At 36.9% G+C, this 13,765-nt stretch overlaps 1 protein-coding gene across 20 annotated transcripts in view; it reads left to right on the top strand.

The window, feature by feature from the left end:
- The first annotated feature begins 2,575 nt into the window (after window positions 1–2,575).
- Window positions 2,576–13,765, top strand: part of LOC116405278 (mediator of DNA damage checkpoint protein 1-like) — a 30,592-nt gene continuing 19,402 nt past the window's right edge. For 8 of the 20 annotated variants that reach the window (XR_004218415.1, XR_004218417.1, XR_004218428.1 and 5 more), the window contains exon 1: window positions 2,576–3,086. Coding sequence is in view for 1 of the 20 variants with exons in the window: in XM_031889267.1 (XP_031745127.1) it covers window positions 12,479–12,588 (110 nt within the window). In the remaining 19 variants the exon portion in view is untranslated. The other 12 variants (XR_004218422.1, XR_004218424.1, XR_004218419.1 and 9 more) reach the window with 9 other exon arrangements.

The raw sequence follows: 13,765 nt of genomic DNA on the forward strand, positions 1-13,765 counted from the left end.
CCTTAATAGCTTACAACTTATGTTCGTCCATTCAAATCTTTCTACATTCGATGATGTGACCTAGAAAATTGATACGCTATTTAGCAAAAACACTTTTCTCTTTCTTGAAATATAACTGATTATGTTGGAGCTTGTCAAAAGTCAAAATCTTCGACACGCTCTTCCATTTGTGCAATAGAACTTGAAGAGCTACTTCCACGTTCAAAACTAACCTACTTTGGTGGTTTTATGTTCTAACGAAAACCCTCAGCACCAATTCATTTATGGGTAGTTTGTCTATTTAGGCATTCAATGCGTCTATTTCTCTGACTTTTTCTTTAAACATCTCAAGTTGGGTCTAGAGAAATCTTACTTCGTTTGGCAATTCTTTCATATCCAAGAATTCCTCTTCAATCTCAGTCAGTCGCTCCGGTTGCAACTTTGATAGTTGTTTCATTGTTGACATAATTGCATCTCGCTTAGCCAAGGAGCTAACAAAGCTTTAATACCACTTGTCACAAAATGCAACTTTTCGAATACGGGACGGGCGATTGTGCAACACTTGTTCTAAATTGATGAACAAGGCAACCTTGTGAAATTTGAAAGTTGCGGACAAACTTGTGGTACGATGTAGCCTCGCTTCATCTTTTGAGAGAAATTGGTTTTATAAAACGTGAGAGATAAAGAAAAACATTGATAACATCCTTAAAGAAAAAATTGAATATTGTCAATTACAAAGAAAGCTTAGATTTGCAAAAATCACAATAGGGCTTAGTTGGGGATTCAACTACCATGCCTCCCCTACAATACATCTTAAACTTTTTTAGCATTGACAACATTGCATATGAAAATTGCGAAACGACGCACCTTAGGTCGGTGACAACAAAAGGAAAGCAGTTGACTAAACTAAGTACAAAGCATAAAGATAAAGTGGTTTGAGGATATACGAGCATACGACCATAGGCAAATAATGCCTTGGACAAGCACACTTGTGACACTCTGCGTACCACAATCGCAATCTTTCAAACATGGAACGGACAATTGTAGAACACTTGTTTTGCTCAGTCAATAAGTCAGGCATGTAAAATCCGAAAATCACAAACAAACTCACGATATGATATAACCTCCCTTCTCGTTCTTGAAAAAATTGTTTTATAAAATGTGAGAGAGAATATCATTAAAAACATCATTAAAGAATGCGTTGAAGACTTTCAATTGCAAATAAAAATTTAATTATAAAGAATACGATAAGACATGGTTGGGGATTCAACTATTGGGTCTCTCCTATAGTATAGTTTAGACTTTTTGAGCTTTGACAGGTTTGCAAATGAAAATGTGTGACACCTCACACCCTAGGTCTATGACATAAAAAGGAAAGCAATAGACTAAACTAAATACAAGACATAAAGAAAAGGTGATTTGGGGGTATTTGGGCATGTGGCCATAGATAAACAACGCCTTAAACAAGCATGCTGGTGAGAACAAAAGCTTATAGTTAGCCCAGTATTAAGATTAAGTTATATTTGATATCTATCAATGAAATAGTAAGTTTTTCAAAGTTAACGGTGTTATAACTTAAAAGTGACTATTTCATGGTTCTATTCTTTTGTAAACTCTTTACATAGGATGTCCATACTTTCATGTCTCTAGGATTTAGGATCACATCGTTTATACTAAATACAAAGCAGACTGCATTCATTGTGTCCTGGAATAAGGTGCCTAACTGTATTCGTACAATCTATACTATTTAGGCTCTATACTTAAACTTGATCAACTTTTATGTCTCTACATAAAGTTCAAGTTTACTTAATAATAACCTCGGGTCCTTAGTTTATTGGCTTTAAGATTATAGTATCAATAACGACTTAATTGAATAGATTATGATTACAACGAGTTTTAGGACATAAATTACAACATCTAGTTCTTACAACTTTTGATTCTAGAGTGTCAACTCTTGTCAACAACTCTTAAATGGGTAATCCATCGAGATGATCGATCATTGCAGCAATAGTGTTAGTGATATATATTAAACAACCAATTGTGCCTCTACAAACACAATGCTTTTCTTTCGATTCTTGCGTTTTCACGTAAGCTTTGGTTTCGTATATATTGCTTTCAATATGGTATTAGAGCTCATTAAGCCTAAACGGATATTTGGTTCAAGATAGGTGAAACCAAAGAGACACCATCTTGAAGGGGCATGTTCCCACAATTGAAAAACCAAGGAAACTTAGACTCCTTATAAAATAGATGAGCTACTCCTCTCATTGCCAATTGGTATTATGATGAAACCTCATACTTTGGTAATATATAATTAAATTTACCTTCAACCACTAGCTTAAGCTTCAGAGCAGGTGGTCCAAAAGGTCCTATGTTCAAGTCCTTGTGTAACGCCCCAAACTCGAAGGTAATTTATTTTAAGAAAATTTTTCGATTTGTACAAGATTTATTTTTTTAAGAAAATATGTTGAAGGGGGAGAAAGAAGATTTGAAAATGTGATAATATAATTATATATATATTTATTTATATTTTAGTTTTTATTATTTAAAATAAATAAAAGAAAAGAAAAAGAATTTTTCCCTTCCTTCTTCCTCCGTGCGTCCTCCATCTCTTTCTTCTTCTCCGTTCACCCTAGCAGCCGCCCACCTCTTTCCTTTTTCTTCTTCTATTTGTCGCAGCCGCCGATCATCTCCCTCTCTTCCCTTCCGTCCGTCGAAGCCAAGGCCGCCGCGTGAACCTGTAACCGCCGGCTGTCTCCCCTCTCCTTTCTCCTCTGTTTTCTGCCCAGCGTCGTGTGACCCTCTGCCCAGCACCGCGTGACCCTCCGCCCAGTGCCGTGTGACCCTCTGCCCAGCACCGCGCAACCTTTGTCTCGCGCCGTTGTCCAGATCTGCAACGCCGTGTCCCCACCGGTAGCCGATCTCTTCCTAAATTGCGTGTCCCCTATCAAGTCGTCGTTCTTCTGCTCGTTGGAAGACGGAGTTACGATTTGAAGCCGATTTTCTTTTCCGGTTGAGTCGCATTCAGTGTTGCTCTATTTACAGCCGTTTGATTCGTTCTTGATTGTCATTTTTGCCTTGCCGTGAACCATTGGGCTCATATTTGGGTAAGAACAAGTTATGGTTTTTGTTGGTTTCTTGGTTTTTGTTGAATGCTACCATTGGATTTAATTGTTGGCGAATTGCTTAATTCTTGAAGGTACATCTTAATTCAGTGAGCGAATCCTTGATTTTCCAAAAGGTTGAAGTGGAATTGATTTTCCACTTCTTGGGTAAGTTGTGGAATTTACATATGGGGTAATTTGAATGGTTGAAACTATTTAGAAAGATGTTGATTTTATGTTTGATTATGTTTAGGATTTGATTTATTGGATCACTTAAATTCATTGTGAATTTTGATTTCAGTTTGCCCTTATTTGGATTGTTTCGTGGACGATAGTTGATTAAGGAGCTTCCCTAACTTTGAGGTAAGGGATTTTCTACTGGACTCAACAACAAAATTAAGATATATTGACTAATTAAGATGTATTGACTGTATGGACCGAAATATTATATGTGAACTGAGTAGGGACGACAGTTATGATGTATGTTTGGGTATTGACTTAAAGTTTAATGTTTGCTGTGTTTGACTGGGAGAAATTAATATATATATGTGCATGGGTTGATGTGGACTGTGGTTGAGTATATGTTGTGACTGTCTGGTTATGTATATGTACAAAGATAAGGATGTGGAAACGACTGAATCTCGTAGATGTTGCTTATATAAAGTGTGGATTTGATTAGTAGATTGATTGTTGTCTAGACTGAATGTATAATCTACTGTTATGTTGTGTGCTTGTGAACGGAGGAAACGTCATGGTTGTGCCCTTGGTGGCTGAGGAGGAGATTATGATTGTTTAGCTTGTTAACTGATGTAATGATATACTTTTTATTGACCTTGGGCTAAATTAGAGTAAGACGACTGTTTGGGGTTAAATAAGGAGTTTATATGATGAGAATGTTTAACTGATCTGTGAATGACTGTTAAGATGTTTAGAATGGACTGAGGGGAAAAATTGTTAGCTTTTATTGGGATGTGTGCCTTGTAGGTGTCCCACGGGATCACCAATTATTCTGCACCTTCGGGAGCATTAGACTGATATGTGTTTCTGCAGAACACTAGACTGAAATGTACGTCCCTCGGGGTTAGACTGAAATATGCATCCTACGGGATCACAAGACTGCGACTGTACAGGGTGTCCCAATAGAATGTTAACAATTTATTTTCCCCTGATGGGACCAGTAGAGGGTTTCTTACTGGGTATTTTATACTCACCCTCCTTATGTTTAATTTTTTCAGGCAAAGGTAATAAAGGCGACAAACCGGCGAGGGGCAGGAAGGAAGCGTGATTGCCATAGGGGATATTTTAATTTGCTTCCGCTTAATGTTTTGTTTCTCATGTTTTGTTTTAGTACTTGAGATTGTTTAGAAAATTTTATAGTTGAACTGTATTCACGAATTAGTAAACTTTTCTTGAAAGTGTTGGCTATTTTAAACAGGGCCCAAATATAAATTTTTGTTTTCTTTGAGACTTTGAAATTATTTGAGATTGAGATTTTGCGTAAACTCAGGTCTTTATTTGAAATTAATGACTTCGACTTATTTGGAAAAGTTGGGTCGTTACACCTTGTATTGGTGTTTCCTTCCCAATTAAAATTGATTTTCACTTGTTGGACCTTTTAGATATTTTGAACCCATAAGTGGGGGATTGTTAGTGATATATAATTAAATTTACTTTTAATCACTAGCTTAAGATTTTGGGTGGTGGTTTAATTAATAGCATCAGCTTTCTAAAAAATTTCTTCAAGGCGGGTTTCCAAGAAGCGAATTGAGTTAGGAACTTTCATTAGGTAGAGCATTTGCTCTTCAACCTTTACCAGTCGGTCCACATGGGCCTCGCCCGACTATTTTGTTATGGACATGTTTACATTTTAACCGTTAATAAGCCAACTTAGGCTATCACACCCCACCACGAGAACCTACTTGCGTGGCTCGAGATATGGCGTGAAGCCAATCGATAGCACCCACGTCAAGAACGACACCATTTAACCCTTAGCCTGAACCTTTAAACTCTAAACAACAGCGGAAACATAACACATAAATTTTACTAAAACCAATTGGGCTAAACCTTTTTCATTTAACAACCTTAGACAAGTTTTACATAGAAAAAACGTAATCTTATTTATCTAGAACAAAACCTTATTAAACCTTCCCAAAAGCCTAAGTCTGATAGCACAAAAGACTAATTTATCATTAGTACAAAATAACAGGACACATATGATAACAAAATGAAATCCTTTAGTAGACAGGTAGTAGCAAGTTAGGCTTAGAGGACACGATCTCTACCTAGAAAGTGGGAAAACATTTTGAATATTATGCATTTTGAAGAGTAAACAATATGCTTGAATAAATACCTTTAAACAATAACACCCTTGAAAGACTTTTCATAACATAACTTAAACATTTTATCATAAATCCGTCATAAATCATGACTTAAGAACATGCTTGAAATCACTTTAAATAAAACATTTTCCACTCATAGATACAAGCTCAAATCCTTGGTTTATAAATTTGTATGATCTTCTCATGTCCTGAAATAATGGTAAAATAGTACAATTAATTATCTTTTGCCAATAAAATATCAAAAGTATACTTAAAAAACACAAAAAATTACCAAAAATAGCTCAACACGCAATATGACACTGCCTGGCACGAATGGGTGGGTAGTAGGGCCTTGGTTGGGCGCTGGCTACTGTGTGTGAATCTCACAAGAGGCTTTTCACGCGTGTTGGGCATGCCCGCGTGCTAACCTCACACACAAGCACATTGTGAACCTCACATGGTTGCGTGCTTGGCATTTCGTGTAGCCCTCCTCGTGTGCATTCTTGGCTAGTGCATTTCTTGTGTCACAATCGCGAGCTTTCAAACACGAGAGGAGCGATTATGTTGCACTTGTTTTACGTAGACAACAAGTTAGCTGATCAAAATCCAGAAACCACGGACAAACACATGATACGATGTAGCCTCTCTTCACGTTCTTAAGAAAATGTTTTATAAAACGTGAGGAGAAAGAAATTCAATGAAAATATCGTTAAAGCAAGCATTGAAGACTGTCAATTGCAAAGAAAAACTTTGATTGCGAAGAGTGCAACAAGGCTTGGGCAGGAATTCAACTACTATGTCCCATCTATAGTACATTTTAGACTTTTTTAGTTCTGGTAGGCTTGCATAAGAAAAAGCCAAGTCACACCCAAGGTTTATGACATAAAAAGGAAAGCAAAAAGTAAAACTAAATACAAAACATAAAAACAATGTAAATTGGGGGTGTTTGGGCATGCGGCCATAAGTAAACAGCGCCTTGGACAAGCATGCTTGTTACATTCTCCCCCACTTAAACAATTGACGTCCCTGTCGACTGGAAGCTAGAATTCCTCGATCTTCTTCTTTCACGCTCCAAGGTCTTCAGCACATTCCTAACGTGTTTCTTCCACATGGAGGTTCTTTCACTTCAGTAGGAATTCATGTATCTTCTTCATGGGTATACCCTTCCTCACTCTCTTAGGAAGGATTTCTTCCATTTCTTTATCGTCTTTCTGCTTTAGGTCACTAGATGACCATACACCATTGTTGCACTACTGGTCATCTGGATCTTGATGGTAAGGTTTCAAGTTGCTCACATGAGCTACTAGATGATTTTTTATCCATGCAGGCAACGATACCCTATAGGATGCATTTCCAATTTTCTTCAGAACTTCAACAGGCCCTTCGTATTTTCTGGTGAGATGCTGATGTTGATGTCCTCTAAATCAAATTTGCTTTGCTTTAAACTCTATGAAGAGTTGGTCTTCCGCTCAAAACTTGAGAGGATGATGCTTCTTATCATACGCTTCGAGACTTTCTCTTAGTATGCTCGAGCGATGTTCGTAGTCTTCTCCCACTTTTTCGTAAAGTTATGAGCTTGAGGATTTTTTCCGGCATAAGGATGATCAACAATATGAGGCAGTATAGGTTGTCTTCCACTCAAGATTTCGAAAGGACTCGTTCTTGTGGATAGACTAGTTTGTGCATTAAAACAAAATTGAGCCACATCCATCAACTAGGCCCAATTCTTTTGTCCAGAATCAACAAAATGTCGTAGATATTCCTTAAGCATACAATTGAATCCTTCAGTTTGGCCATTCGTCTGAGGATGGCAGCTTAAGGATATATTTAGGCGTGTCCCCAAGAAGGCGAATAGTTCGGTCCAGAGAGTACCAATGAATCTACCATCCCTGTCACTCACAATGCTTGATGGAACTCTCCATAACTTCAAGACGTTCTTAAAGAACAAGTGTGCTATCAGCTCGACAGAACATAGTTTTGTAGTGGGGATGAAGGTGGCGTACTTCGAGAACCAATTGATTATAACCAAGATGCCTCAAAGTCGTTCACCTTTGGGATGTGTAATAAAATCCATGGATTTCGCACATTCAGGGAATTTCAATGTGTTCGACTAACTTTCCAAAGTTACTTTCTCTATTAAAGCCTGAAGCCCCGTATGCTGCAAGAATCAGTGTTGCCAATCGAGGTTGCAACGTTTCAAATGCAACTGATCAGCATACCATTCAAAATTTGAATTTTCAACATGACGAGTTTGTAACTTTAGTGCCCCTTGGAGAAGAAAATGAAATTCAGGGTATGTGTAATTCAGGTTTTGTTCCACAAGATAGTACAATTTAAATTATTCTCCATATGTTGCTTAATTATCTCATAACGGTTTATTTAAACCAGGATGCAGTGCATGACAGCAACGGTCTGGTTTCTTTTGCAGAAATAGAGAACAACACGACAGCTAGTATTGCAAAATTATCCAATACTCTTGGTAATTTGGATGAGACACATTGTTCTTGCTCTAAACATAGCGCAAAGAGAGTTTGGGAAGCATCACTTTCTTCCCTGAAGTCAAAGAAAGTAAAAGGAGTCAATCTGGACCATTTCCATTCCCACTCTAACAAAAATCTTGATCCTAAAAGTGATGTATACGATACCTGCTCTCCAGGATGCTCTTTAGCCAATTCAAAGCATGAGATTTTATCAAGTATTTATCCTAAAAATCCAACCAATCAGTGTACACAAAATTTCTGTCAAGAATTTGGAAGTGTAAATGTGGCATCAGAGGACCTCAATTCTGAAGAGAACACATTAGGAAAATCATTTAAAATTATGCTGATGAACATTGCAGACGAAACTAAGAAAACTCAGCTCATGAAGGTACGGTACCAATTTATAGTCTTCTAAAATATTCATCATTCATGTTTCTTTTATGAGATTTTCTATTGATGGTATTGAAGTTTTATATCCTTGGCTTAGTATTCTTTAAAGGGGTGTTTGGCACAAGGAGTGGTCCAAGAAGTTGTGAAATCTAGAAAGTTTTGAACTCTTAGGGCCTAGGACATACGAAGTCAATAAGGCATAAAATTGAAATTTTCTTGTCGGGAGTCCACAAACACTTTTGGCCAAACAAAGAGCGGAAAACTCCACACTTCCCTAATCCTACTCTTCCAGCTCCTTGGCTCATACAGCCTCTACGATCTCTAAATATGATAGGCCCATGGTAGTGAAGGTGTACACCCGTAGGCACAAGAAAGGATTCAGGAGAGGAGGATGGGAAGCTGTATTTGTTGGTCTGAATGTTGCTAGTTAAGGGGGCCATGAGTCTTTTATGCTTTCATATAAATGCTATTATGATTGTTTGGGGAGGGTATGTTTTGACATACCTTGTATTAGGTTTCTTAGAATAATTGGGAGAGCTAGAGAAGCTTTTGATTCCTTCCCTCCATTATTGACAAATAAAATTGAGGTTAAGGCTTATCATATACATACCCAGTCATTGAACTTCTCCATATTCCTTAAGAGGCTTGGCTTATTTGGCTGGCTCTACTCATGTAGGATTTCGAAAGGCGAATCTGACATCCTGCCAAAAATGATTAATCAGTTTCTTTAACTGTTGAACTTTTAGGTTGTATACTAGCAAGCACATGAAGTTTAGGGATTCAATCTTTATATTATTTTTAAGAGTTATTCAATATCCCTACCTAGAATAGACAAATGAAGCTTGAAACTACCCATAATATTAATGATGTTGTTTAATTATGACATTTTGTTATCGGTCTTTCTAACTTACGAATATCCATCTTCTGATATGTGTTCACATGCATATTTTATGGATGTAGATTTTATAGTATTTCTTTATTTATTTTATATGGCATTAGCTGTATACTTTTTTATAAAATATTAATATAAATATTAAACCACCGATTCACCAAAAAGTTTAAGCTGGTGGTTGAAAGAAAATTCAATTATAGCCTTAAGCTTAAGCTACTTTGGTGGACTAGAAAGTATAATCTTAGAAACACTCAATCTGATCAAGTTCTCTGAAGCAAGAATTAAAGTTTGGAAAAATCTTTGCGGATTTTTACCAGCAACTATAGAATTAAAGAGTGAGAACTGAGGAAAATTTTCCCTTAATTTTGGGGATTTTGAACCCTTAGAAGCTCCTGTAATAATCCAATCTGATCTATTTCAAAGTGATTTTTCCAATCCTATTGATTTATGTAGAATAAATTCAGTGATTTTAGATGAAGGGCTCCAAAGTGATGGTCTCCCAGATACCTGAATTTTCTCAAACAGAATGCCCCATCCATCTCAAGAAATCCTTTCGAAGCACTTAGGAAGTTGGATGATGAAGAAGAAAACCTTGTTCGACCGGAAAGAGTTTCAGACCTTGAATCCTCGCCGGAAAAAATAATTTTCAGAAGGCAAAATTCAAATTTGGGTATAGCTGGCATCTCCACGTACTTAGAAGGGGAAAAGACTTCAACAGAAAAGAGAGAAAAACAGACCTTGAAAGTAGAAAAGGCAGCCAGCCGGTATTTTATTATCTCAAAAAATAGCTCACCTAGCCCTCCCCAACCAGATTTTTTCAAACTTAATGTATCTGCAGACATTTTAAAATCTGACACACAGATGGTAGGCCCCAAGAATTTTATTAATCAGAATACCAATGGCTTTTGGTATTCTGACGAATTGGAGGAAGAATCAGAGTCCTCTCCTCCATCAAGGAACTTCACTTGCTGGCCATCTCCTGTTTTCAGTTCTCAACCAAAATTACCAGCCTCTCCCAAGACTAAAATATCCTCTGCAATGAAAGCTATTCCAATACATGCCAAAAAATTTATGAGCACCTCAAGACCTATACCAAAGGGAGAACTTCTTTTCGCAACATTTGGATGAGCTTGGCTAATTCTGATTTATTAGAGGAAAGTTGTGTGAAGATACAAATTCCAAATTCAGTTGGCAAAAGGTCAGTACTGCCTTCCTCCTTAAGTAATAAATTTTCTCAATCCTCCTCCAAACTTTTTGGTTCATTCTTTAATTTTGTGCAAGATACTTCTTGTCTCAAAAAAGTTGAGAACCTAGAAGATGAATTCATGGAAGTTGAATCAGTCACCAGTTTAAGTAGTGCAGAATTTGAACCAGTTGAGGAAGAAATAATTCAATCAGAGACAGAGAAACAAGAGGACATTGACTCTCTCGGTCCAGATTTTATTAAATTGTTTTCCTCCCCATAAAAAGAAATTTTGTGCAGGTCAGCAAGTATCCTTCCCCCTCAAGAGTTGGTTCCTTTCTTGGCAGCATGTGAAATTGAATTGATATAAGGCAGAGGTAGCAAAGATGGAGATTATATCATGGAACACTAGAGGATTCATGGGCCATTCGAAACAATTGGCTATTAAAAATCTTTTGAAGAAAGCTAATCCAGATAGAGCATTGATTCCGGAGACCAAAAGAGAAGAGATTGCCAGTTGTATTATAAAGGCACTATGGAGTTTAAAAGGAATTGGCTGGGTCTTTGTTTGAAGCTAGTGGCAGATTAAGAGTTTTGCTGATTATGTGGATAAATATAAGTTGTCGATTATTGAAGTTCGGTCAAGAGAAGGAATGTCATTACAGTGTGGCTTATAAGTTGTTTCAACATTAATTTATAAGTTGTTTGGAAAGGTTCTCGCAGAAAGATTAAAGAAAGTCAGGCCAGTATTACTTTGTAAGACCTCCTATTATCTATACCTATAAAAGGAACGGTAGAAAGGGAAATTCCTTAGCAACCAATGATGAGAGAATAATGGGAGAGGATCGTGCAGGTGGGGCCCGCCAGGAGGGATGAGAGAGAGAGGTATAAATATGTAATGTTGGGGTAGGGGAGGCTAGGTCTTTTTTGGTTATTTCAAGGAGAGTAAAGGCTGTTGTAGCCTGAGGGTATCCAGCCCCGTATAAAGGAGCTGGGTAAGTTTTCTATGTTGTTCATCCTTTATTTTTCATATCTACTACAGTTGAATGTGTTTTGGCTTTTACATAAATAAAGAATTACAGAGTGCTGCCTCTGTTTAGCCATTTGGTTAGGATATTTTGTGTTTTATTGTTAGAATCCTAACATACTTCTCCATTACAATGTGGCTTTCTGGAAGAGTGCCAAATATTGGATCCTATTTTAATAGCAAAAGAAACTGTGGAGGTCTATAGTATCCGAAAAAAGAAAAGATGGATCATTAAATTAGACCTTGAAAAGGCCTTTAACAGAGTGGATTGGAAATTTTAGAAAATGTAATGCAAAAGAAGATCTTCGACGTAGGATATTGTGATGATCAGAACTTTCGGATCAACCCTCTGCTTCAAACAGTTTTTGCTCAACCAATCAAGGCTTATTCTTCTTTGTTCTCAGCATGCTGCCTTGGATTATGATTTTGCTTTGGAAAGATTCTTTTTATCATTTTGTTTGTCTTTGTTTTTGTGGCTTTTTGTTTTGATCTTGTGTTGTCGCTTTTTGGATGTTTTGAGGGCACTAAGGGGGTCAACCTAGTTTGAGATGCCCGGATGCGCCTGTTGATCTTCCCTCTCCCCTTTTGCTCTTTGTATAATCCTCATGTACATTGAGCTTTGTCTCTTTCTTATATTAATAATAGTGAGACTCGTATCCTTTTTTAAAAAAAGAAAGAAAATTCAATTATATATCACCAACACTCTCCTCACTTGTGGGCTTGAAATATTTGAAAGGCCCAACAACTGGAAACGGATTTTAATTGGGGAGGAAACGACAATGCGAGGCTTGAACACAAGACCTTCTTGGACCACCTGCTCAGATACCATATTGAAAGGGAGACAAATAAACACAGAACTTTATGTGGAAACCTGTGTACCAGGAGAAAAACCACTATATTTTTCTTCTTATTATTTTTGATGAAAAATACAATAGGTACAAGGGAGAATAAATAGAATATACAGAGGAATAAAAAAGGAAAATATTTAGGAATTAAGAAAAATATTCCCATAAACTTTTCATAAATATTCTAAGATTCTAACAATAAAAAGTTCTATTTATTCCAAATTGTGACTGCTCTAATGTGCAGTTGTTTTCTGATTCAGATGATTGAGGAGCTTGGTGGTTCTCTCACTGCTGATGGGAGTACAAGCACTCATGTCATTACAGGAAATTTGCGGAAAACTCTAAATTTTTGTATTGCTCTCTTTTCAGGGTTAGTCTTGCAACCTTAGACGAACACTCTTCTATGTATCCTTTTGGCCTTTGAATACCGATAATCATCTCATTTGCACAAAAGTTAGCGATTCCATGCACACAAGGCCTTTGTCGTTATTCTTCCATTGCCTCGTAGTTGTGCTTAGGCTGGAAATTGTTGTGAACCTTCTAGATCTAAAAGGGCATAGTTTCTTATTCTACTGCCTGTTTACTTTTAATTAAACATCAAAATCAATTCTTATGTTTGAGTTGGATTGTATCATGCTCTTCCTTCTCAGTTGTTTCTATCGTGATGGTGGGTAGTGGTTGTTAAGACAACCATTAGGCTAATTTGGGTTTCAGGCTTACTTTTCCCATTTTACGTGTAAAATGGCTCAAGCTCACTAATGAAAGATATTTGTTGGCTAGCTAGTGTTTTTATCCTCGATTTCCTTCTTCCCCTAATACATTATGTTATGGAATTTGTTAGATACCTAGATTAGTATAGGGTTGGGGTATAAGGGTAATTAGATATTTAGGAAGTTACTAGTAGTTATTGTGTAAGTGTGGTTACTAGTAGTTATTATGTAAGTGTGGTAACTAGGGTGGTTACATGTTATTATAAATGGAGGGAGGGTAAGTTGGGAGAATTTTGGGGAGTGATATAAGGCTTGGGTGAGAGTACTCAAGAGGGAGGGTTCCAAGTGCTTTATACTTGGTTTTATCTTGTATTTTCTTATAGTTACATTATAATAAATTCAGATCTTGTTCTTGTTAGGAAGCATATGTCTCCAATATTATTTAAATACAGTAGAAGAATTAAAAAGGGTAATATTGACCCACACGAGAATATAGGAGAGATTATAGGAGGAGAGAATATTGGAGGAGATCTTTCCCATTAGTTTGTTAGTAAAGCAAAATAAAAGGGAGGAAAGAGGAGGGAGAAAGGGGACAAAATATTCCAAAGAAGTAGAGGCTGCCGTCTTTCATGCTCGGGAGAAGTAGAGGGTCCAAGTCAAGTTCTTTTTATTGTTTGTTTTGGTCATTTTCATGGTTGCAGTTTGTTCTTAGTTTTTCTTGTTCTTTGTTGTGATCCTCACTGGAGTGTGCCTTTAGGAAGTAGATGTGAGTGATTTTTTATTCTCTATACTGTAATTCGTTGAGGTAATTCAATAAAGTAAGATGCACTTGCCGTA

Source organism: Cucumis sativus, chromosome 7 (assembly GCF_000004075.3).
Source record: "Cucumis sativus cultivar 9930 chromosome 7, Cucumber_9930_V3, whole genome shotgun sequence".
NCBI classification, from domain to species: domain Eukaryota; kingdom Viridiplantae; phylum Streptophyta; class Magnoliopsida; order Cucurbitales; family Cucurbitaceae; genus Cucumis; species Cucumis sativus.